The 27,074-nt window shown below is 38.1% G+C and overlaps 1 protein-coding gene across 5 annotated transcripts in view; it reads right to left on the bottom strand.

Annotated features, from left to right (window-relative positions):
* The window catches only part of LOC121166309 (inositol polyphosphate 4-phosphatase type II-like), a 329,961-nt gene that overhangs the window by 159,187 nt on the left and 143,700 nt on the right, over positions 1–27,074 (bottom strand). For all 5 annotated transcript variants that reach the window (XM_040995445.1, XM_040995448.1, XM_040995446.1 and 2 more), the window contains 2 exons: positions 8,638–8,749; positions 4,610–4,682 (listed from right to left, as the gene is read on the bottom strand). In XM_040995445.1, the coding sequence (XP_040851379.1) occupies positions 4,610–4,682; positions 8,638–8,749 (185 nt within the window). The remainder of the gene's footprint in view (positions 1–4,609; positions 4,683–8,637; positions 8,750–27,074) is intronic.

The raw sequence follows: 27,074 nt of genomic DNA, 5'->3' as shown, positions 1-27,074 counted from the left end.
ATTGTGCATACAAATATCACAAGGTTCATGTAAAGAAATGATTAACAAATGATCCTAAAATTACAGTGCAGATGATTCTGATGTCAACCTGAGTAATTTAAACTATATTGAAATTGAATTTACTGTCAAATTCAAATGTATTTTTAAAAACTAACATTAAGTGAATGAAATTGATTAAATTATTACGTTAAAGGACTAAAGATTTAGTCAAATTTCTGGTTGTGTGAAATTTTTGACAAAATCTAGTTATTTTAACCACACTGGTAAGTTATCAGAATCCTTACTAGTAAATGAAAACAGCCATCTGGATACAACCTTCAATGTTTGTTCCTCCCAATACTAAATCTTATACACATGTAAGTCATACAAACACATATAAGAATTACATTGCACCCTGTGGCCATGTTGATGGGCAGAGTCCACGTAAGTCTGTGCAGAGGCACAGATGTCTAAATCTCCCAGCTATGTGGCAGTGGCTGGGGGAATCTATGTCAGGCAAGGCTTGCTGTTGGGGATCCTAGCTCGCCATCCACCACTGCCAGGCAGTGGGAAAATATATGTGGGCCAAACCCTATGGAAATACAAGTCCCACTGGTTAGCTCAAGAGCTGGGGTGGTGACAGGCTGAGCTAAGTGTGATTATGGAACCTGCCAACACTCACAGGTACAAGGACCAAGAATAGCCTGGGAAGGTATAAGCTACAGCACTTCCATATGCATCATAAAACAAGGTGTGGAGTGGACCAGGCCACAACATTCACCAGCTCATACAAGGCCAAGATGGAGGGGCAGGCTATGCCGGGCAAGAGCCTAACACTTGCTGGTATGTGTGAGATCTAGGTCCAGCAGTAGGCTGAGTGAGGGAATTTGGAAAACTCTCTTAGTGGGTCATAGCTCTTGCTAGTAAACACGTGGTCCAGGCTTGAGGGTCAGGCAAGCTGAGCAAGGCAGTTCCAACTGTTGGCAAATATGTGGGTTGGTTTTAGAAGGGGGCAGACCGGAAACGGCTGAGCAAACCTTAGCTCACCAACAAGTTTAGGAAGCAGGCTGGAGTACAGATCAGGCTAGGATAAGCTGTCACACCTACTGGTTTGCAGGAGCCAGGGATGAGAGTAAACTGGGCTGGACCATGTTGCAGCACACATCAGAGAGAGTTGAGACTGGGAGCAGACTGGGTCAGGCCAGGCTACAGCATCCAAAGGCAAAGGCCAAGATAGGTGAGGGATTATACCAAGCTGGGTCAGAGCAACCACTGGCACATGCAAGATCTATGGCTGGGAATAGGCCTGGTTGGGGAGCAAAGGGGATGCCCTAGCTGAGTTGTGGTTCCCACTGTTGAGTGCAAGGGCCAGAGTGGGGGCTGCTTTCTGGTCTGAACTTGGCTGCAGTGTCCCTTGGCATAAGGGTGGGCTGGGTCTGCAGTGCACAGACAGTGCTTCATTCCAACACCCACTGGTACTTCTGAGAATCAGGGTAGGTGTAGGACAGGCTGGGCTAGGTCTCTACCCCTGCTGAGCCATGTGTGAGCTGTGTCTGGGTAGAGACCAGGCTTGACTGGGCTGTAACACCAACAAGTGAAAATCAGAATGGGTGAAGGCCAGACAGGAAAAGCCACTATTCCTGGTAAGGCAGGAGGTGGACTAAGTAGGGCTGGCCTATAGACCCACTGATGGGCACTAGATCTGGCATTGGGAGAGGTTCTAATGGAGGAGCTTGGGAAACTTCTCTGTTGGGACACAGTCCCTGCAGGTGAGCACAAGAACCAAGAAAGGAAGCAGCCTAGACCAGGCCAGGTAATTGTATGCACTAGCATACATTTGGCACAAGTTGGCGGTGAAACAGACTAGGTCAGTTCATATTACCCACTGGGGATATTCAAGAGACAGAATGGAGTGTGGGTCAGGCCTGGTTGGACTGCAACAAGCCAGTTTACAAGAGGGCTGGGTCTGGAGTCCAGCTGCGCTGGACTAGGCTGTAGCCCCAAATAGCATGAGCTGGAATTGGGATTGGGCCAGGTCTGGCCAGGGTACAGCACATACTGCCATGCCAGACTTGGCTGTGGCACCCAATCAGCACACATAAGACCCAGGTGGGAGGAGATGAACCAAGTAGGGGGGCTGTGAGGGGTTCCCTTGCTGAACCACGAGCCCTACTGGTGAGCATGAGAGTTGGGATGGGGGCAGACCAGGCTGGACAGGACTACAACACCTGTTGGCCTCATGTGAGCTGGGTCAGGGGAAAGCCAGACTGGGTTGACTATTCCTACATGTGCAGGCATAAACCAGAGTGGGTGTAGGCTAGTTGGGATTTTTGCTATGTCATCAAGTGGCAGATGCTGGCATGGGGGCAAATTCTGTCAAGTTAAACTGTAGAACCACCTGGAAAGTGCAAGATCCAGGAGTGGGAGTAGGCCCAGTAGGAAAACAGTGGGCACCTCCCTTTTGGGTTGCCACTCTGACTGGTAAGCATGAAAACCAGGACTGGGGCAGGCATGGCTAGACAGAGTGGCACCCACCAGCAGCTGTGTGAGCTGGATAGTGGGGCTGGTTGTGTTGAAATAGTCTTCAATGCTGAATGGGATGTGGGACAGACCAAGCCAGTCTACTGTATGTACTAGCAGGCATGAGAGCCAAGGCCGGGGGTGGGTCTGATAGGGTCACTCCAACCAGGATGCAACGTGGGCAGAATTGGGCTGGGCTGCAACACCCATTGGTTTGTATAAAAGACAGAGCTGGAGACAAAACTGACCCAGCAATTGTAACCACCAGCATGTGCATAAGCTGACTGGCCAACTGTGCCATACCCTGAATTGAAACACACACACACACACACACACACACACACACACACACACACACAGGTCTGGCATCACCTCAGATGAAATTTCTTTGGGGATATCCTCATCTGAATTGCCAGACTCAGAACCCCAATCATGGAGAGAATTGAGGCTCCATGGTCTGACTCTGGAGTGCATGTGTCAAAGCTGAGCCTCCTCAGTGGCTTAGAGCAGTGAACAGCATATCCTGATGTATATGACTGATATGGCAGTACATTGGAGTCTGCAGAGGATAATTGGTATCACAACAGAGGACAGAAGATAGAACAAATTGATCAACTACCCCAGCCAAGTGTTGGCAGTGAGTACCTAGGCAAATGGAGACTCTAAAGTAGCTTATATCAACCAGGGGATTCTGGAGAGATTTCATCATGCTTGGAGTGGAGAGATCAGCAGTAATTTAGATCTGTCCAACTAATGAAACTTCTTGAGCAGGACCCTCATAGCATGACCCACATCAGCACACCTGGGCTGGTGTCCAATAATTGTCCTCTACCCCAGGGTATACAGGTATTTGGGAGGCTTGGTGGGGTTTCTCTCCTTATCTCCCATCTTCCCCCAGATACAGGAAGGAAAAAAAAAAGAATGTGGAAATAATGGTGTCACCCTCCTTCCAGTAGCCCTTCACCATTATCAGCCTCATCATCTATGTAAAAGTCATCAAAAATAAAAATAATTATAGTTAAAAAAGAATTACTTGGCATTTGCTTATATGCTGAATAATCACTGTACTTCAGATGATCTCTCATTCTGCATAAGTAGGCAAGTTTTATTTATATATTTTTAAACTAACATTTTTATCTTTATGTGTATAAACATAGGAATTCCTGTTCTTCCATAGTCTCTATTCTTAGCTTCCTGGCAAAAAGAAAACTAATAATAATTAAGGGGTTACATATTAGTAAGGATTTCAAGTTTTGTATTATTCAATAATCTCATAATCCTAGCTATGTCACTGCTTAACCATAGACTACAGTAATTCAGGAAAATATAGTAAGATTTATCTTACTATGGCATCAGTGTAATAATTTATAAAAATAGAGTCTGATATTTATGATCGAAGGTCTAGAAATGAAAATTTGTCAAATTCCAGACCCACTACTGAACAATTTTCTTATCTGTAAAATGCAGATACTGGTAGTAACTTCCTTATAGTGTAAGTCACAGGACTGGCTAAGGCAAGGTTATGAGGCATTTAGCATATTCCTAGCACCATCATAATCATTATTTACTATTATTAACGGTTACATAATTTAGCATTCAAAACTTAATCATATATGAAAACCAGCACAAATAATTTAAATGTCATATATCTTATGTTTATTCTTAAATGCATTAATAACATTGTATAGTCGCTTGTTGAAATTTGAATACATTACTATGAGAAACACAATACACATGAGTACACCCAGAAATGTACAAATACAGCTCTTGATTTTCCCTATTCAAGGATTGTAGTTATCAACAATGCACATAATTAGGAAATGTAAATAAGAATTTCACATTTCCATCTTTTACCTTTTAATTTTTATTTTCTCTTTTTAGTATCATAATTCAGCAGCTAAAGGGAATTTGCTTTGCTATACAGCTAAAGCATCTATCTTTTCCATGGAAATGCACAATATTCTTTCATTTCTCTGGCTTCTTGTGACTTATCAGTTATATGTAAATGGTATTCACAAATACTGTGCAGGTTCAATAGTGTGCTCACAGAATGTTAAATTTTATGTTCACATGAAACTATAACAGCAGTATTCAAAACTGAGTTACATACCTGTATTCAAAAAAGGCAAGTTATCTTTTCCGCACACACTTTCTGGGGATGTACTTTCCCATACCAGGGGACACTAGGAAAGAATAAAAGAAAAAATAATTGCATACTACTTGAAAAAATTCAAAATGAGAAATGAACTCCGTTTTTTCACAAAATATACTACTCCATGCATAGTTGCAAAATGTTTTAAGAAAATCTTTTGGTCAAACTGTTTTCAGGCTTATCTTACTATGAAACTTGATTAATTTGTGATTATATAGTTATATCTATACAAACTATATATGTATTAGATCATTATAGGACATATTATAGTTGTAGTTAAAAGATACTGAGGGAATAAATTTAAAAAGGAGAAAGACTATCTCTAACCTGTTAGTGATCTGTTCTGAGTACAGTACCTTCATCTTAACAAACGGAACCACTTAGCATTTCTATCACATTGACCGATTTTGGATTACCAGAGAGCTAATATCTTCCAAAGTTAAGGTAACATTAAATAAAAGAGTAAATGTGTCAAAAGAAATTATTATATATGGTAAAATGAAATTTCAATCTACAGCGAGACAATACAAACTTTTGCTCTTAGGTTTAAGAACCATTTCTAGATAAGTTGATTGACCCTTCTCTGAGCAGAAAGAAGAGACAAAACAGCCGCTGGGCCTGTTCCCAGGGAATGGTCAGACAGGCAAGCCTAGGCAGTCCATCACCAACCCAGGTGTCTTCCTCCAGCTGTCTATGAGAACCAGTACTAACAGAGAAAACAAAACTCTCCTGGCTTCAGTACATTGATTAGTGGTTTATGTTCACCTAGGCAGATTTTGATAGAGGATTTGTTTTTTCAAGGAAGTCTCCTCCTTGTTTTACTTAAAGGAGTTGGGGGAAATCAGTAGGAAGAGAGTAAATTTTCCAGGCAAAGGCACCAGCTATAAACATCCAAATGGAAGCAAAACAAAATCACCCTCCAGTACCTGCATGACTTTGCTTCAGAGACAATGCCAGGTGGTGTCATGCCCTAGGCCACACAGTGATCACTGGAGCTATTTCTAGAAGGTGTTGATATTCTGTGACTGCCCTTTCTTCCTGAGACAGTAGCCCTTTGGGGAAATATGGATCCTGAGGGTACTCAGAAGGCAGAGATTAGGGTTTTTTTTTTCTAAATAGTGTTTTTATTTTTGTAATTTCATTATATTTTAAATCATAACAACCAGAATATTCTCAAGATTTAGGTCCATAACGCACAAATGAAAAGCACATAATGTATAGTTACTACAGCACATGAACATGAATTAATTATTCACTAGGAATTGACTTGCACTTTGATCTGCGACATATTAGCCTCGGTAACTCTGAGAAAATAAATGCCTGCTATTCCATCTGCACAGTCTTTGGTATTTCCTCAGGGCAGCCCAAGCTGATTAATCAAAGTATTATTCTCTTGCCTGCTTCAAATCTATGTAATATATAGCATGTGTTTCTCTCACCGCATATGATTTCATGTTCAGGGTAGGTATAGTCATTTCTCCCCAAACCAGTAAGAAGAATAAACTATTTCAGATACTTTTCACGTATGCCAGGTCCAACCCACCATTAGTAATAGATTGTGTTAATGTACTTATACATATTTTTATTTTGCAGATCTACAGAAAGGATCCTGCAAATCAGAATTGTAAAGAAAATATCCTAGGGGCTGGCTGAACTCACTCTTGTGGCACTGGCATCACTTACCAGCACTGGTTTAAGTCCTGGATGATCCACTTCCAATTCAGCAATTAAGTTCCCTGCTAATATACCTGGGAAAGCAATGCAGGAAGGTCCAAGTTGTTGGGCCCCTGAACCCACTTGGGAAATCTGGAAGGAGCTCTTGCTCCTGGCTACAACCTGATCCAGTAGCGACTACTGCAGTCATTTGGGGAGTTAAACTGCAAATGAAATGCCTTTCTCTCTCTGTCTCTCTCTCTCTCTCTCTCACACACACACACACACACACACACACACACATTCCCACTCTCTCTCTGTCTTTCAAATAAATAAAATCATTCTTAAAAAGAGAAATACCCCAGATGATTCTGACCACACTTGGAATAACACTGAGACAAAGATATTTTCACATACCTCTTTTTATATTTACCTCAGCATAACTTTTTAAATATTCCTCACTAAATACTCTTCAGTTACTGAGTCTATATAAGAGTTTACCAAAAAAGTTTATGGTAATATTAAAAATTCACAGAGCTCACTAAGAATATACTCAGTGCTAAGCTGATGCCAACAATGCTTTGTGTGTTTACCATTTTAGTCCACTTTTAAATTATATGTGGCATATATTGCTACTGGCATCTTCTATTTCCAAAATAGTTCACTTAAGTCTTTTTGCATACACATCATTAAGCCAGCAATATTATGGAAGACTTTGTTGGGCACATTCCTTACCTCTATGGTTATGAAAAGAGAATGTTTTAAAGCATACTACCTCATAATAGCGACCTAATTCAGGATCAAGCAGGGGACAAGCTATAAAAGTAGGATGAGAAGGTGGCTGGTAATAGATTTCCTGTGTTAGACAAAGTAATTCTCTTCTGAAACGGAAAATGGTTCTGTTCCTAATCTCCCAGCACACTGTTACAGGAATGAGGGCTCGCCTGCTTCTACTGTTAGGATCAAGTTAGAACCCAAATCTTTCCTCAGTCTGGAAACAAGAATTCATGTGATGACATCAAAGATGAGTCCTCTAAAGGAACAAGCTTAGACTGTAGTAAACTAGGGCTAACACGGGGGTCTTGAATGCGCAATACTAAACAGATTCTGCTGCAGAACTTCACCTGACCCTGACATTTGCAAGTAATCACATTTACTTTGCGACTCCACGGATGCTTTCATGACGTAGTCATTCCCAGGGGAGATTAGGGAGGGTTATATATAAAGTAAAGGCTTCAGGTAGTAGAGAACAACTAGAACTACTTAGGCTATTCTAGGGCAAGAAAAAAGCATTTTGAAAGGTAAACTTAGTTAAGTGCTAGCCGAATGGCCTATAGTGTGTAGCTGTTTCATAATTACCGAAATTCAGACAGGCAAAAGATGAGGAGCACTCACCAGAAACTAAGTCCTAAAAAGCACTGCTATTTCTTCCTTTCCTCCTTCCTTCCTTCCTTCTTTCCTTTCTTCCTTCCTTTCTTTCTTTCTTTCTCTTTATTTTCTTTCTTTTCTTTTCTTTCTTTTCTTTCATTCCTTCCTTTCTTCCTTCTTTCTTTCTCTCTCTCTCTCTCTCTTTCTTTCTTTCTTTTCTTTCTCATTAATACAAACTTAGTACTTGCAGTGGAAAAGTAAACTCAGCTTCATAACCAGAGATGTCTGTCCCCTGAACCTCTATTGTCTCAATACAACAGGTAATTATATCCTAAGAAAGGAATTTAGACTCTTGTTTACATGGAGATTTTTCTCTACTATAGAAAGCAAAAGTTCCTGGCTCCCTATTTACATGCATTGAGACTTCATCTCAGGATTCATAAAAACTGCTTTTGTTCTAGCTGTCATTTCACTCGTTCAGATCGCGCACCAGCTCCTTGCTCTATATATTTCCTACCTTTCACTAAGTACATAAGGCAAAAAAGTTCTTGTTTAATCTACTGGATTTCATATAAAAATTAAATCCAAACTAAAACTGCAAACCAACATAGCCTTTGGAGTTGAAGAGTAGGTTACTTTTGGTAATATCACTCTCTGAGTCTTCTCTTAACCCATGCAGCTTATTATCAGAATGCAAAACGATCAATATTTTTGTTCCAAATTGGAAGAAGCAGTATGAATAAGGCAGTTGGCAGCAAAGGGAAAGGTATCTCTGAATGATGCACAGCTTTGCACAGTTCCTTGCAAATAGACCCTCTCATCCAGGAGATGAAACACACACATTGTGCTTCATTTACCTTATGAGTAATGTGACTTGCAAACCCTCAGAGTGTCAGGAGAAAAGGCATCTGGCAAAGCTGATTGTTTTTAATTTAGTTTGTGCCTTGAGCTGGCTGAGAACCTACCTTTTGTCCCTGCATATCTGTTGTAATGTGGTCAGTTTCTCCATCTTCAGTCTCCCCCATCTTCACGACACTGACTTCTATGGTGCCAACCACTTTGCCACCATCTGAAGTTCTATACGCAGAAACAGAAAAAAACAAAAAGGTTAAAAAAAAAACCTCTCTCAAAGCATGATGAGGATGCTTGGGCTTTTGAAAACCATTAACATTGCTATTTGCTCCATTCAATTTAAATTAAAATATCTGCTTAAAACAAAGAGAATGTTTGAATAATGCTATTGCTGCATTGTTTCCATTTCAAATAAAAGTTAACTATAAACAATGACTACCAAAAAATACTGAGTGGAGTATGCTCACTGTTTAATGACACTTAAGACACTGAACATCTTACATCAAAACGTCCAGATAAGAATTCAGCTCAGATCTTCCTTCCTAATAATGCGCACCCTGAGAGACAGTAGGTCACAGCTCAAGTGCTTGATTCCCTGTTACCCACATCAGAGAGAGACTGAGTTCTGCGCTGTTGGATTCCAGATGGCACAAACTTGGTTTCCTTGGAAATTTAGGGATTAACCAGTAAAAATCTTTGTTTACTCATCTTGCTCCCTATTTGTAACCAATTTTATAAATGAAAATTTAAAATACATATACATATGTTTCTTACACACTGATAAAACAAAGATATTAAAGACTTTCAGAAATAACCTCCAGGGGAAAAAAGATTTCATAACTTACCAACCATCAAATTCTAGGAAAGTATAACCATAGCTTTGTATAGTAACCATGTAAAATATTGCACATGCATATCACAGAAACTACAAGCGGATAAAACAGGAAAGCCCACAAGCATATTTATTTTGTTCTGTTTGGGCCACTGGATACAAACTGATTATATCTTTCCCCTAATTTAATGTCTCTAAGTGAGCAGATAAAGAGGATTCTCTCATATCCAACGTAATTTTGCATAAATATAAAGCAGAACAGAATCCTAGGTCTCAGTTCGCGTAACCTATTATTTTCTTATGTAATGAAACTGAATGCTAAAGTTATGGAGGGATGCCATCAAGGTGATAAAGCAGCAAATCCAGGTTTCTGTATCTTTCATGTCTATTTGTCATTTGATCAATTTGTCTGCATTTAATGATGATGATCATCATTTTTGTTTCTATAGATTTTATTATTGGTTTCATAACCATAAGCATGTTATGGCTAACAAATAACAGGAAATTCTAAAAGTGAAAATACCAGCCATCACGCTTCAGGTTTCTTTTTCTGTAAGACAAACTCTACAAAATAAATGACTGCGTTATGCCATCATAAACACTATAATGCATATGTTTCCCTGGAGCCTCACTGTGAAATAGGTAGTAGAACACCACAGGCATGTGGATGATCGTACCTCTCAAGGGTAAATGACTGGACAACAGTGCTCAGGTGACATTGTACTGAAGTGGATAGTTCTACTGTTTCTTCAAATTTGTTTTAAACTTTAATATTAATACCTGTGTTGTCCTATTTCAACAAAATGCTTGTAACTGCTCCTATTGTATGGTTCTAAGTGATAGAAAAGAGGGACAGGAAAATTAGTTCAAAAATATCAATTAAAATAATGAACACAGAGCTACCATTGTAGCACAGTTGATTAAGCCATAGCCCGCATTGCTTGCATTTGTTCAGGTTCTGTATGCTCCATTTGCAATTCAGCTCCCTGCTAATTTACCTGGAAATCAGCAAAAGATGGCTCAAGTGCTCAGACCCATAAGACCCATGTGGGGGACCTAGGTGGAGTTACAGTCTCCTGATTTTGGCCTGGTCAAGTCCTGCCTCTAGCAGCCATCAGGTAAATGTACCAAGGGGTTCATTTCTTTGTTCAACACTCCCTCTATCTCTGTTACTCTCCCTTTCAAATAAATTAGTAAATCTTCTTGAAAACATTTTAAGATAATAAGTTATTTTGAAATGATGGAAAAATTGCTTTAATAAATAATTGTATGAAAAGGAATCATGATTATCTTACAAAATCATGACAATTACTTTTTCTAAAATCATGAAAGGTACAAATTCAAACACATCTTTAAAGTTACATTTTTAAGAGATTAAAGTTTACTTATTTATATATTTGAAATTCATAGTAAAAATGAGAGAGGTTAAAAAAAAACCCAGAGAGTAGATCTTCTATTTGCTAGTTCATTACAAAAATGACTGCAACAGCATATACTAGGCCAAGCTGAAGCCAGGAGCAGGAACACCATCTTATTCTCCCACATGAATGGCGAAAGACCAAACATACTGATCTTCTTTTGCCTTATCAGATGCTTTCACAGGAAGGTAGGTCAAAAAGAAAACAGCCAGGATTCAAACACACACTCTGATACAGGCTATTGGCATCCAAAGCTGAAGCTTAACATGGCTTACCTCAGTTGATCTAACTACTTTGAACAATTCTAGCTAATCAAGAATTAGAGCATCATATGACACCCATATAGATTTTTTTCCTAAAACTTAAAGATTTCCTTTCATGAGACTGATTACCTGTAATAAACTAAAATAACCCTCTCAAAGAAAGGGTTTAAAATGTTTATAACTGAGAGAGTCCCCAAATTAATCCATGTATATACAGGAACTGGTTTTTGACAAATGTGCCCAGACCATTCATTGGAGCTGGGATAATCTCTTCACTAAATGAGGCTGGTAAAGCTGGTTGCACATAAATAAAGGAATGAAATCATACCCTCACCTCTCTCCATAAATAAAAATCAAAGATCTAAATTTAAGTCCTGAGATTATATTGTTCCTAGAAGAAAATGTAGTGGAAACACTTAAAGGCATTTGTGAAGATGAAGACTTCTTGGATAGGACTTCCAAAGTACAGGCAATAAAACTAAAACTGGAGACATGAGGTTATATTAGATGAAGATACTTTTACACACAAAAAGAAACAATAAAGTGAAGAGACATTCAATAGAACAAAAACAAAATCTGCAAGCTATTTATCTGACAAAGGATTAATATCCAGAATATATATATGCAAGTCAAAAAACTCAAACCAACAACAACCATTCATCTCACCCATTTAAGAAATGGGCAACAGATTTTAATAAGCAGTAGTCAAGAGAAGTACAAATATCCAAGAAGTGAATATATGAAAAAAAATGTTGAGCATCCCTAGCTACCAGAGAACTGCAAATCAAAACCACAATGAGATATTGCCTTGCTCCTGTCAGATTACTTTTATCCAAAAAGCAGAGAGCAAGAGATTTTGGCAACATTGTGGAGAAAGTGGAGGTTCTTATACACTATAGTATAAATACAACTTAGTGTAGCCACTGTGAGAAATGGTAAGAAGATTTCTGAAAAATACCTAGATACAGCCTGACCAGATCCACTGGATAGATCACACTACCGGATACATACCCAAAAGGTACAGAACACTAAACACCATGTATCAAAAGAGATACCAGGGCCACCATATGTATGGTAGGACTTTTGAGAGGAGCCAAAATATAGAATCAATCAAAGTGATCATCATCAGATGAATGGATAAAGAAAATGTAGTGTACATTCACTATGGGCTATTGTTTATCATTTGCCTCATAATGGTTGCAACTGGAGGCCATCAAGTTGAATGAATCAAGATGGATAAAGAATACAAATCCTACATGTTTCCCTATTAAGTGGGAACAAAAATTGAAGAAAATAAAGAAAAATATTTCTCACTGCATTAGTTTTATAACAAATACAATGTTCAAAATTTTGTCACAAATCTTTGTGAAATGAATCAGTAATTATATACTACTATTGTGAAGTTAAACATAGCTTCATTTGATTATTGTTAATAACTCATGCTTGATTTCTGCTGAATTACAGTCATTTTAATTTTTGTTTGTTGAAACTCTATGTTCACTAGAACATTAACCTTCTGACTATAATGGTGATTAGCCTGGGTGTCTATCAGCTGATGACCAGATAAATAAACTGTGGGCTATACACATGGTAGATACTACTCAGCAATAAAAAGAATGACATTCTGTCTTTTACAACAAAATAGATACAAATAGAGATCCTTAGTCCTAATAAGCTAGTACCCAAAAACACATTTTAGTTGTTTTTTTTTCCAGAAGGGCAGCAAATAACATGCAGAGTACAAAAAGAGGAACACATGAGTATAATTGATATTTTGAGAGTTGATTATTTTTATGGTCCTTGTCTATATTCCAGGGTAACAGCGATTTTCTATTTACTACTTACTTGAATTCTTTATTTAATGAATATGTAAGTATGTGCATATAACTTAAATAAAAAAGGGTCATTAGAAAAAAATTAAAAGAAAAATAAAAAAGAAAGAAGAGGAAGGACAGGAGCAAGGGAGGCAACGACAGTGGGGTGAGAAACATCATTAAGTTCTTAAACCTGCATATTGAAATACCTGAAATCTGTTCCCTTTTTATAAACAGAAACTTCAAATTTACAAAAGTAGACATTTAATTGAGAAAGAAAAATTTTGCTTGAGCGAACTAGGCTAGCTTAATTTCTAGGAATTCAAAGCCCATTGTTCTAATTTTTTTTCCCACTGAACTAATCATTGTGGCTGCTTGGGGAGCGAACCAATGGCTAGAAGATCTCTCCTCCTCTCTGTACAACTGACTTGTCAATAAAAACAAATAAATCTTTTTAAAAAGTGTGTAAACTCAAGAGTGTGCATTATTTGGTAGGGACGCTACCTTGGGCAAGTGTCTTAAATACATGAAACTTTGTTTTCCTCAATGAAAAAACACAGGTGGTAATAACTATGGTTCAAGCATTAAATTATATAAGGTTATTGATGTGACATGCTTATTATCACTGTGCCTTAAACCAGATAATCATCTCTTCTCAGTTCCCATTTTAACTTAGTAGTAGCAGCAGCAGCATAAAGAGAGTTATCATTGCTATTCATGAATTAATATACTTTATTTTACTGTCTCCAGAAGTTTTACTGAAACAGAAACCTATCACTACAACAGATCATTCCACAGGACCACATGAGACTTGCATTTTAACAGTGATTAAATGCTCTCCTGAGACATACATACTTAGAATATAAAGCAATATTCTGAGCAATGCAGATTATTCAAATTTCAAAATAATTGCAATATGAGTGAACATTCAAAAATGTTAACATAGATAAATAAGTCATGTTCTATAGGAGTAAACTCTCAACTACTGCCCCATCTACCTTAAAAAAAAACAAAAAAACTTTTCGATTACTTTTTCAACTTTTCAGTGGGATTAAAACAGCTTGTTTTATCTTTTGACATGGTATTCTGCAATTGTTTTATCCCTACAACTTTTGAGTACCCCAATACATGCCTTCTTATCTGAAATGAGTGAAAGACAAAGCGGTAAACCCATTTGTGAAGGAACTGTACCAAAGACATCCAAAATAATGATTCATCTGGCCATCTAACTAAAATGTAAAGTTCAGAACCTTTTCCTGTTAGCTCTGTAACAAGTACTCAAAGAAACAGGTATGAATACCTCTCTTCCATCAGGAGAGGCATTAAATAAAACACCAACATTGTGAATCCAAAAATCCTTTCAAAGAATATTTTATAAAGAGTCAGGAAAAAACGAAGTTAGATACTTAACTATGATTTCAACCTATGGGCCATCAGGTGGGGACAAGAAAACTGTTGCTCGTGACCAAAGATCTATTCATCACATTTGCACTGAATTGAGTTCTGAACCAGGAATCCTGAAACCCAAGTTCTCTTTCTACTCAGTTACTAACTAGCTAAGAGACTAAGGATATATCACTTAAGTAATACAGCTTCCATTCTCTTTGATTGCAAAGCAATTGGTCTCTCTCGTGGCAACTATATAATTTCAGAACCCCCAACTCCAGATTCTGATCCATCATAAGCATCAAGGAAACCAAAGGTTGTTGTGGACATGTAAAAAATCTTAATCACATCCTGGCCCCTTTCTGTTATTCTCCATCTTCCCTTCCCATTTTGCCCACATACAAACCAAATGCCTACCTGAGAAATAATTTAACACAGTCAAATATGAAAGGGTTCCATTTTCCTATAACAACATATTTCTAATATCTCTCACATTATAAATAGATAAATACACAGGCTTATTTTTGTGCAGAACATAACTAATGTTCATGCATAGTTTTTTCTTAATATGTATTTCTCATGAACTTTCAAAAATAAATTATTATCTTTTTGAGAAGCAGAGAGACAAGAGAGAAAAACAGAGAGCTCCCACCCACTGTATGCTCTCCAAATACCCCCCAGGGGTGGCAGAAACCTTACAATCTGAGCTAGCACCACTGCTTCCAAGACCCTGGGCAACAGAGGAGTTGGAATAGGAAGTCACAACTGGATATCAAACTGAGCTACTCTGATGTGTAGTGTATGAAAAAATAAGTTAAAACTATATGTAATGGTAGATAGTCTTTATCCAGATCATTACAACTGTTTGACACAGAGATGTAAAAACAGATATTTCACGGCCACTACACTTTTTGATCACAATGTGAATTTTTTTCTTTACAAAAGGAAATAGTTTCAAATATGTATCCATGCCAACACAATGTGGAAGGCAAGGCATCAGAAATCTCAGCCAGATAAATCTACAGCTTCTTCTCACCTAGCTTTTCAGCATACATAATACATTAGTGGTTAAGTTTCTTTAAAAACTTGCCTTCAAAACAACTCCCCTAATGCTTCCTTATGAAATATTCAATCTCACATGCTGAAACATACTAATGTTTTTAAAAGAGTGAGGAAATGGAATACAAAACATGCTTCCGACAGAAGACAATTTAATGACACATTCTTTGAACTTCTTTGCCATCTATTCTGCTACCCTCAGTCAAGCAAAAGTAGAAGAAAAAAAAATCTCAGAAAATGTTAAACAGCAAAATGTAAATAACTCCTCTAATTTTGGAAATGCCACAGTGATAAGAACCAACAAATGATTCTGTAAACATCTAGAGAAAAACCATCATTAGAACTGCCTGTCTTGGTGAATATAAAATAGTCTTGCCACTGTGCACAGCAATATTCTGCTTCAAGGCATGCCTTGCATTTAAACCACCTAGAAGTGTAACTAGGCAGTGAAAGCTTGACTTGAACAAGAAAAGTGTCTCTGGACTCAAGTATCAGTGAGAAAACATGCTCTGTTGAACGTTTTGGTGATTACAATCACACACCATAGATGAATTTCCTTAAGGTTCATGGAAGTGAGAATTCTACTGATGTAGGTCTAACTGCAAACACCTCCACTCTGGTTGAAAGTTACAAAATCCATTAATGTAGGCTAATAAAACTTAGTTATTGTTATTAACAGGTTGGGCATTTTGTGATCGAATTATTGCTATTTGTCTTTGCTTCTTTCTAATGGTAAGTTCCCTTTAAGAAATTCCACCCAACTTGTAACATTCAACTGCTTTTCAGTAGAGATGTGCCATAATTAACCTGTTCCTGATATCTAAATCTAGAACTTCAATTTTGCCCTAGTATCAGTAAGCTCTACTGAATCATTCTATAAAACTTTTCCTACATTTATCTCTTCTCAGTATTAATATTCCAATTAGATTCATCACTTTTCTTTTGTTACATTTGAAGAATTTATGCCCCAACCTTTAGTGCCATCTTTTCCATTCCATCCAGTCCAGATTTTCTTCTTAATGCTATACTTTCACAATTTTATTTCTTTCTCATGTTAAAATATTTTAAACATTGTCCAGTTCCCAACTGTAGAGGCTAAATGACATAGTCTGCTATGATTTAAATCCTTACATCAGGACCTGTAAAATGTTAGGAACAGCTTGAGTATTTTTTGTTCAAACTGATCTACCTATATTGTATCGTTACATAAGGGAGTATGTTTAAGAGAAAAAAATCCAATCAACCCTGAATAAGAAAGTTCTTAGTTATGTACTGGCTCTCTACCCAGAAAATAATTATTTGATTTTCAGTAGGCAAATGTATCCTGCAGAATATAGCTAGAGGAAACACAATACCAGACTTCAAGACAGACTACAGGGCACTAGAAATCAAATTAGAATGAGAGTGGTACAAAAACAGAGACAATCAATGGAATAGAATAGAAACCCAAGAAGTGAATCTATACATGTACAACCAACTAATCTGTGACAAGAAACCTGAAAATAATATGGTGAAAAAGTTTGGTCTCTTCAACAAATACTGTTGGGACAACTGGATAGCAGCCTGCAGAGGTAAGAAGCAAGACTCCTACCTGTCACCTTATACAAAAATCAGCTCTAAATGGCTCAATGTAAACAAACTCTGAAGATAAATAGTTTCACGCACATTGGGGGATAATCAGAAACTTAAAAGTCATTGTAGCAGCAATGAGTCTGCTGTTTTTCACCCTTTATTATCCCAAAGCCTAAACTGAGTCCAATTCCAGCCTTAGAGATGGTCATTGCTGCTCCACATAAGACAGAAAACTCAGAAACATTGAAAAGAGCCTGTTGTCTCTCTCATGCCCCAGATCCCAAGAACTCTTGGAATGACTGGGGCAGCAGCAAAAAAAAACTGGCAACTCTCAGCACTGACACGTGCATGAATCTATGAATGAGAGCGTTTCATAGGAACAATACAGAGGAACTATCCTTTACCCTTTGTTTCTCACTGTTCTACCACATGGCCGGGGGAAAGAGGGTAGAATTGCATGCCAAATCTGATAATAGAATCCCAGGAAACAGGAAATTGCCAAAGAAGTTGTGATAGAAAGAAGACAGGAAGAGAAATTGTCCCATTATGTTCATGAACTCTCAGCATTACAACAAGCTCATGTATGGATATGTCTGATTCTAAAACGTTCATCAGAGAGTTTAAGAGCTCAACAGTGGAGCAGATCACCCTGAAGGTCCTACATGATTCTCTGCATGACAAACAGCAGAGAGAAGTCCAAATGATGCTATAAAGGTTTTTAAAACAGAAGTGAGGTTGAAATCACAGGCTTTCACACTATGCAAATGTAATACACAACTGCCTAGCAGTGAACAATTGAAAGGTGAAATTTTAAAAAATAGGATATTTATTAAATATATAATACCTGGTATCTATAATAATAAAATACTAAAAAATTACTGTAGCTCTAAAACCAAATACTTAAGTGTAAATGTTTATAAGATCATTCTTAAAACCATAAAAGAAATCAAAGCCCCAAGTAGATAGATGATCTTTGCTGATGAGACGTATGACACAGCATTATAAAGAATCTATTTTCCCCCAATTTCCCTAAAGATCAACATAATATCAGATTAAATCACAGAAACATTTTTATTGGCAGATATTGGTCAGCCACTTTGAAAAGTTAAAAGGAAGAGCCAAAGAGATAAAACAACCAAACCCATCTTCATTTTAAAAAAAAGAGAGAGAGAGAGAGAGAGAACATAATGTAGGAATTGAGCAAAGTATTTTAGGGTTACTGTAAATCTGTAATAATGAAAAATTGTGTAATTTTTTCATTTTAATTACATATTTGCTGCTAGCAAATATTTGTGGACCATGGTGCAACATTGCAATACATGCATGCAGCATAAAATACAGCTTGAAGCAATAGCATTGCCACCTCCCATCCCGCCATGCTTTCAGCCAATCAGCTTCTCTCCTTCAGGTGGTTTATGTGATACAGAACATGCTGTTGTGATATCCACAGTCACTATACTCTTCTGTGGAACTCTCAGACAAGTGACCTTCTATCTGGCTCTGCTTTGTACCCTTTAACCACAATACATTCCATGTCACTCCCGCACATCTCAGTTCCATCAATCAGTACACTAAATTAAAATCTACATCATTCAAATCTTTCCCATATGAGAAAGAACATGGGGCATGTGTCCTCATGTTGTATTGCATTCAACATGATAATCTCTAGTTTTGTCCTTCGTTAGAAATGACAGAATTTAATTTTGGGTGTGGGAGGACAAATAGTATTTCAACTTACATGTGTTTCACATTGTTTTACATGCATGTATCTAAATATGGATATCAAAACTGATATTGTATCTTGGCTACTATTAAATGGGAATCAATAAATATTCGGTTCATTTATTTACTCAAAAATAAGATGGCTACATCGAATAAAATACACCACACATCAAAAAGATGATCTAAAAGAAAGAAGCAGGATTCAACCAAGAATTATAAGGACGATTTAATACATGGACATCAAAGAAGGTAACATGCATTATCAACAAAATGCAGGATAAAATTCATAAGACCATCTCAATTTATATATGAATGTCATTGGATAAAGTTGAAAGTTCAATCATGATTAAGATTCTAAAATTAATTATAGGAAGTGTATTCTTCATCTTAAAAAAAACTATGTGGTCGAAGAAATGAAAATGAGCTTTTGTTGTTGTTGTTATGTTGTTGTTCTAATTCATACCAATTGTTGACCTTATTTCATGGCTTCTCATTTAAGGAAATGTATAGTGATGGAGTAACAGAGACTAACATACCCAGATGTGGGGATACAATGCAATATGCATCCCTGCTTCCAAATCAAAAATGGACTCCCAATTAAACTGTTGTAAATGTGTAGACAACAGGATGCTAGACTATCTGAAACGGTCTGTACCAGCAATGTCAGGGCACACTTAAATAACACACTGATGGAATCATGACTCCTTATGAAGGACTACACTATTGTAGCAATGTGGGGAAAATCAGTGAGGGAGTGGGATTTAGGGGAGGGGATGAAAATTCTAGTCTCTACGAAATTGTATCATAAAATTCAAAATAAAAATTTAACACACAAACAAATCTACCTATAGGTCTAGCATACTGCAGCAACAGCATCCCATATGGTTGCTTGTTCAAGTACTGGCCACACCATTGCCAATCCAGCTCCTTGCTATTGCCTGAGGAAAGAGAAGCGGTTCACCCAAGCCATTGGATCTCTGGACACACACCCAGGAAACCTGGAGGAAACTCATGGCCTTGAGTAAGCTCAGTTCTGGCTGTTATGGCCATTTGGGAGTCAATCAGTGGATGGCAGATCTTCCCATCTGAGCATGCCCACTCTCTGTCTCACATACTCACTCACTCTCTCTCTCTCTCTCTCTCTCTCTCTCTCCTCTATCTCTAACTCTACCTTTCCAATAAAAAATAATACAAAATAACCTATATATGACAACCCACAGCAAACATCACACTAAGAGCTGAAAAGCCAAAAGAATTACTCTATGATCTGGAACTATCTAAATATTTTTATTCTACCCTTATTCAGTATTTTATCGGATGGAATTCTTAGCAAGGAAAATTTGTAAGATAAAGGAAAAAAGATATATAAGCATCAAATCTGTTTCATATGACATGATTTCATACAAAGACAACCTAATTATCTCATCCAAACTGTCACATCTGATAAGTTTAGAATCAAACTACTGGAAAGGTTGTACAGACAATGGTGCAGCTTCAGCACCTCCTGGTATCACAGGAGGTGAAGAATGGTGAGTCAGGAGCTGGGGCCACGGAGTTCTTGGTGGAAATCTAACATAAGAACCCAAACCTGGCGCCCAGCGCAGTGGCGCAAGTGGTTAAAGGTCCTCGCCTTGCACGCCCAGGATCCCATATGGGCGCCGGTTCTAATCCCAGCAGCCCTGCTTCCCTTCCAGCTCCCTGCTTGTGGCCTGGGAAAGCAGTCGAGGACGGCCCAAAGCCTTGGGAACCTGCACCCGCTTGGGAGACCCGGAAGAGGCTCCTGGCTTCGGATCGGCATAGCACCGGCCGTTGCGCTCACTTGGGGAGTGAATCATCGGATGGAAGATCTTCCTCTCTGTCTCTCCTCTCTGTACATCCGCCTTTCCAATAACAAAATAATAAAAAATAAATCTTAAAAAAAAAAAAAGAACCCAAACCTGGAACTTGCTGGAGGGAGTGGCACAAGTGGCTGCAAGCAAAGAGTTGTATACCAACTGCAATAAGTAAAATCAAACTGTAGACCTGTGGGTGACAGAACTTAGAAACCTGCCCCAAGGAGAAGACTCTGCTAACCAGAAGCACAATGACCAAGAGCAAAAGAAGAGACAAAGGCACAATGAATATTACTGAAAACTCCCCTGCAAAGAAGCAAAACCCTATGCCAACCTCAGAGTTAACTGAGGAAGATACTGAGAAAATGGGAGACACAGAATTCAGAAAACTAATTTTAAAGCTTCTGATCACTTGATCCAATGGGTGTTGTAGTCCAGCTCGATCCTACCCGCTTCATACTCGGTCCTCATTCAAACCAGTGGGAGCTAAAGCCTAGTTGTGGTGACTCCCCATAACTTCCACCAGGCCGGCTCTGTACCCTGGTTCCTACGCTTGCCAGTATGTACCGCAGGCTTGTCCAGTCTGTCCCACATCCCATTTAGCTCTGGTACTTGTCAATGGGCATTGAAGCCTAGTTCAACCCAACCAACCTACTATCCAGCCCACACACATACTGGCAGGTGCCTTTCTGTCTAGCCATCCCTGCCCCTGTCCTGGTTTTCATGCTCTCCAGTGGGAGTGGTTACCCACAAGGGAGGTGCCCACTATCTCCCTACTAGGCCACTCCAACTTCTGGATTATGCACTCTCCAGGTGGTTCTGGCATTTAACTTAACAGAATTAGCCCCCAGTGCCAGCCTCTGCCATCTGATGCTGTGGCAAAGTCCAACCAACCCTCACCCACTCTAATTTTTGCTTGCATCAGTTGGAACAGTCAGCCCAATCTGGCCCTTCCCTAATCTAGCTCACATGAGGCCCACAGGTGTTGTAGCCCTGCCTGGTCTGGTCTGCCCCTATTGCAACAACCAGCATGTGCATAAGCTGATTGAGGCGACAGACTGTGCCAGACCCTGTGCTGGCAGGTTCACACAAGGACCAGATTTGGGATCATCTCAGATAAAGTTTCTTTGGAGATCCTTCCAACTGAACTGCTGATCTCAGAACCCCAACCATGAAGAGACTATGTCAGCCAGTGGATTCTGAACAGGTTTCATCATGATTGGAACAGCAAGACAGGCAGCAATTCAGAACTGTTTAATTACCAAAACTGCTTGAGTAGGTCCCTTGGAGCGTGCCTCACATGGGGGATCTGGGATGGGTGGGAGGCTGGGTGGGGCTTTTCCTTTTGTTTCTCCCCTAACCCCAGATACAGGGGAAAAATTATATTAGTGTGGAAACAATGATATTACCCACTTTCCTGTAGCCCTTGACCCTTTGTACCCTAATCAACTAAGTAAGATCACTTAAAAAAATAAATTTTTTTTAAAAAAGCTTCTGATCAACAATGAGAAGCACATACAAGAGTTCAAAGAATTTAAGGAATATTTTACACAAGCAATAGCAGCAATAAAGCAAATCAAGCCTGATATATAACACAGTAGAGCAAATTAAAAGTACAGTGGAAAGTCTCCAAAATAGAATGAAGCAAGTAAAAGAAAGAATCTCAAAATTGGAAGATATCTCCTGTCACCACGGAGAAGCAAACAAAAAGCTGGAAGCAGAGTTGGATCAAGCCAAAAAAAGTATTCAAGAATTGAAAGACACTATTAAGAGGCCTTATATAAGAGTTATTGGAGTTTCATAAGGTGCAGAAAGAGAAACTGAGTTTGCAAATGTATTTAATGAAATAATCAAGGAAAATTTCCCTAATCTGGAGAAAGAATTGGGAAACAAGATCCAGGAGGGGCACAGAACTCCCAACAGGCTTGATCAAAAGCGATCTTCACCAAGACACATGGTCATCAAGCTCTCTTCAGTTGAACATAAGGAAAAGATCCTTAAATGTGCATGTGAAAAAAATCAATTAACATATAAAGGAATACCAATTAAACTCACAGGAGATCTCTCACAGGAAACTCTACAGGCAAGAAGAGAATGGAGTGACATATTCCAGATTGTAAAAGAAAAAATTGTCGATATAGGATAACATATCCAGCAAAGCTTTCTTTTGCCTTCTAAAATCAAATAAAATTCTTCCACAGTAAAGAAAAGTTAAAAGAATTTGCCTCTTCCAAACCTGCCCTACAAGTGATACTTCAAGATGTTCTCTTCGCAGAGAAGAGGAATAGCACCAAACAAAACCAAAAGCAAAAGGGAAGAATATCCCAGTAAAATGACAACATAAGACTAAACCAATGAACAACCCATTCCTAAAATGATAGGACCAGAGTAACCACCCATACATATTAACACTGAATGTAAATGGCTTAAGCTCAAATGTCATGGATTAGTAGACTGGATTAAAAAACAAAACCCATCTGTTTATTGTCTGGAGGAGACACATTTCACCAACAAAAATCAGCAGAAACTATATTGCATGGATTTTGATGTTTTCTGTTAGTTTCATCTCTTCAAAACACTTTCTTCTGATTAAATTCTTCAGTGACTCATAGATCATACAGTAGCATCATTTTCTTCAAGAAGGTTCTTGATTTTCATTTCTTCAGCTACATGTTAGTCATTTAGTAACATGTTATTTAACTTCATGCTGTTGTTAATTTCTTTTTTCTTCCTGATGTTGATTTTGTTTTGTGGCTTTTCATTTAAGGGGATGTATAGTAGCTGTGTAATGGAGACTGTCATATCTAGTAACGTTATTTAATTTCATGGCATTGTAAATTTCTATTTTTCCTCCTATTGTTGATTTTGTATTAATACTTTTCATTTGAGTAACTGTGAAATGGAGACTAACATCCAGATGTGAGGATACAATGTAGTATGCATTTCTACTTCCAGACAAAGATGGACTTTACAGTGACACTGTTTACTATATCTTTACAATAGAATGCCGGTCTCTCTGCCATTGTCATGCCCACAATGATGGACATATGACTATGTATGAAGAACTATACTTTAATGATGATATAGAGGAACTAGGTGGGGGGAGTGGTAAATTGGGACTGGGATAAGGGAAATTCCATAAGCCTATGGAACTGTATCATACAATGATGATAATAATAATAAATACATCTTAGAAAATAAAAATTAAACAGTAAAAAAACAGAATCAAACTGCTTTTGTTCATCAATAAGAAGCTCATAAAAAAACCCATCCTATTCACAATAGCTACACACACACGCACACACACACATAGGTAGAAAAAATTAACCAAAAATGTAAAGGTTTTCTACAGTGAAAATTATAGAACATTGATATGACACAACAATTGAAGGGCCCACACACATACACACAAATACAAGAAAACACACAGAAAAAAAAAGAAAAAAGAAAAATCCCCCATACTTATGGATTTGAAGAATTAATATTAGAATTGAATAGCCTTAATCCAAGGACAGATGCACTAATAAATGAAATAAAATATGCTATCTGACCAGTTCATTGCTGGGTTCCTTGCAGAAGGTGTGGATGCCATGAAGGTGTGAAGAGAACAGCTCCCTGCTTGGCAGGGCCCGGGGAATCTTCCAGCTGTCTGGCAGGGCCAGGCGGATTTCTCTCTGACCAACTTGATGAAGTCTCACCACCTTTTTGCATGGAAACTCAAGCACCCCACTAAGAATTCTGTAATCTATTGAGGCATTGTTTGCCCCTGTGGGATGGCTTTTGCCACCAACGTGAGCTTGAGAGTTAATGTTATTGATAATGTCTTGGTGAGTGGGCCTTTAACTGTGCACAGGAGTACAATTAAACCCATGCCATTTCTGGACACCTTATTGTGTACCTACCCATTGCCCTGAAATCGGGCCCAGACATATAGCATGCCTTCTGGGAAATGGCTTAATAAGAATTTTACAAAGTAATGGAAGTGATGGGAGTGAGAGCTGAAACTGCTATGGCAATAAATATAGTCATTGTTATCTCAAAGGCTAGCCTGTTTTTGCAATTTTTTGGAGCATAGAAAATGTAATTGTTTTAGCCACTTTTATAATTTTTAGCTAGAGAAATTAAGGATGCTTTTATTAAAGAAAAATGCTTTTGATTGTTTCATTGTTTATGGGGTTGTAGAATCTATAGTTGTAGGGGGATTTAACATTTGAAGTTTCTGTTTTAGATTTTAGGTTTTTCCCTTGTAACCTATTTTCCCATTAAATAATGGGTGAATTGTAGAAATAGAAATGTGGTAGGAATGTACTACTGATTAGCAGGTAATCACATGTGCCTTGGCCTTGGAGTCCTGGCTGTTGCTCCATGGCTACTGTTGAAGAATGAATAATGGCTTGCTTTGAAGAATATGAATACAGTATTTTGCAGAATTATCTTTAGGGGCACCTGCTTAGCCCTGAAGTGCAGACAGAATGCCTAACTGTCTGTACATGCCCCCTTAGTCTTGAAGCAAAAAATAGAACAATTAGTTGCTTGTGTAGAAGCTTGTGAGGTGTCTGAGTAAATAAAAAGGACAGCTTTTTCTTGAGCTGTGTGAGAACGCACCAAGTGTCTGTGTCTGTGTCTTTCTTTATCGCCAACTCCATGCACCCTTCCTGAGCTCCGAACTTGGCTGGAGCTGGACTCTGGCAGTTTGTTTTGGGCAATGTCGTAGGTAATTTAATGAAGAGAAAAGAATATTGAAATTATTTTGTTGCAAATTGTATTCCAAATATAGCTATCTACTTGCAACTAAAATGAAACTCTGCTTCCAGCTGGCAACATGACACTGTCCCTTGCAGTGCTGATATGCCATTTAGGCACTTATTCAAATCCCTGTTGTTCCATTTCCAATCTAGCTTCCTGTCAATGCACCTGGCAAAGCAGTGGACAAAGGCCCAAATCAAGACCTCAAGACCCTGCACCAACATGGACAATACTGAAGCAGCATGGAATCCAGGACAGCCCAGCCCATTCATTTCAGCCATTCACAGAGTATACCAGCAGATGGAACATGTCTTTCATTGCCGCTTTATCTTTCCATAACTCTGCCTTTCAAACAAATAAATATTTAATCAGAAATTCTGTTTAAATGTCACAACATAAGCTAAGGTTCAAATAGTTCATAGATCTAGGTACAAAAAATAAAAATATCACACAGTTTAAAAAACTGAATCAGGGAATAATCTTTGTGAACCATGATTAGGTATAGAATTCTAAAATATGACACCAAAACGAGAATACAGAAAAAGCAAGAGTCAATATAATACATTTTATTAAAGTTGACAACTTTGAACCTATGAAATTTATTATAAAAAGTCAAACTATCGACAAGGAGAAAATGTTTACAAACCACATATCCGACCAAGAAAATGTAACCAAAATATATAAAGAACTTCCAAAACTCAATAGTAAGAACAGAATGTAATTAAGGAATGTGAAAAACTCAAGAACAGATAGACTCCAAAAGAAGATATACAGAAGGAATCCAGAGTAGTAGTCTAGTGGATAAGGTCCTTGCTTGGCATATGCCAGTTCATGTCTCAACTGCTCTACTTCCCTTCCAGCTCCCTGCTTGTGGCCTAGGAAAGCAGTAGAGAATGGCTCAAAGACTTGGGACCATGTACCCACATAGGAGACCCAGAAGAAGCTCTTGGATCCTGACTTCATTTCAGCCATTGTCGCCATGTGGGGAATGAATCAGTGGATAGAGGATCCTTCTCTCTCTAAATCTGACTTTCTAATAAAGAATAAATAATTAAAAAAAATAAGATATATGGATGACAAACAGAATACAAAAAATATCCAACACAATGGCCATTAGCTTTTAATAAAATTTAAAAGCAGTGAGACATCCCAGCTGAAAGACTCAGAAAGCATGGCAAAAGCAAGAATATAGATAGAATATTAGTGTCATATATCATCTAAAGGAAAAGATAAACACACGTACCATATAACCCACTAACCTCAATCCTAGACATTTAGATTAGAGAATTAACACAAACGCCCACATGTGAAAACATAGCAACCCTACTCATAATCCATGAAAGGCCAAAACAATCAAAATAAATGCAGACAGTTAAACCATGGTACATCCATGTCGTGGAATATTATTTAGAAATAAAGGGAAACTAAGATGTTCATGATAGCTTGCACGGATTCCAAAAGCACTAAGCTGAATGAGTAAATCCAGTCTCAAAGGTTTTATAAGAATACATATGCTTCAGTTCATTTGATGTCTTTCACAAGTAGAAAATTTACAGTAATGGAGAAATGATCAGTGGTTGCCAGACGTTGGCCAATGTGCATGTGTGAATCAAAGAGGCAACATGAGGGAGACACCTTATAGTAATGGAATAATTCTGTGTCCTGATGATAAAAGTAGTTACAAGAATTTATACAAGTGTTAAAATTCATGGAACTACAGCACAATAAAAAGCCAATTTTACTCTGTAATTTTATGTTATAGAATAAATGAGAAAGGACACAGCCATTTTCTCTGATAACAAATTAATAATGGCAAGTAAAAATAGCAATTTATTCTGGAAGAATAGAAGTCACATCATTAAAAGGTTATCTATCCTCTTTCCACATCAACCAAATCTCATTTATG

The sequence above is a fragment of the Ochotona curzoniae genome, unplaced genomic scaffold (genome assembly GCF_017591425.1).
Source record: "Ochotona curzoniae isolate NIBS_2020 unplaced genomic scaffold, NIBS_Ocur_1.0 patch120, whole genome shotgun sequence".
Taxonomy (NCBI): Eukaryota; Metazoa; Chordata; class Mammalia; order Lagomorpha; family Ochotonidae; genus Ochotona; species Ochotona curzoniae.
The sequence above is the reverse complement of the archived record's forward strand: the minus strand, read 5'-3'. Positions and strand labels throughout refer to the sequence as shown.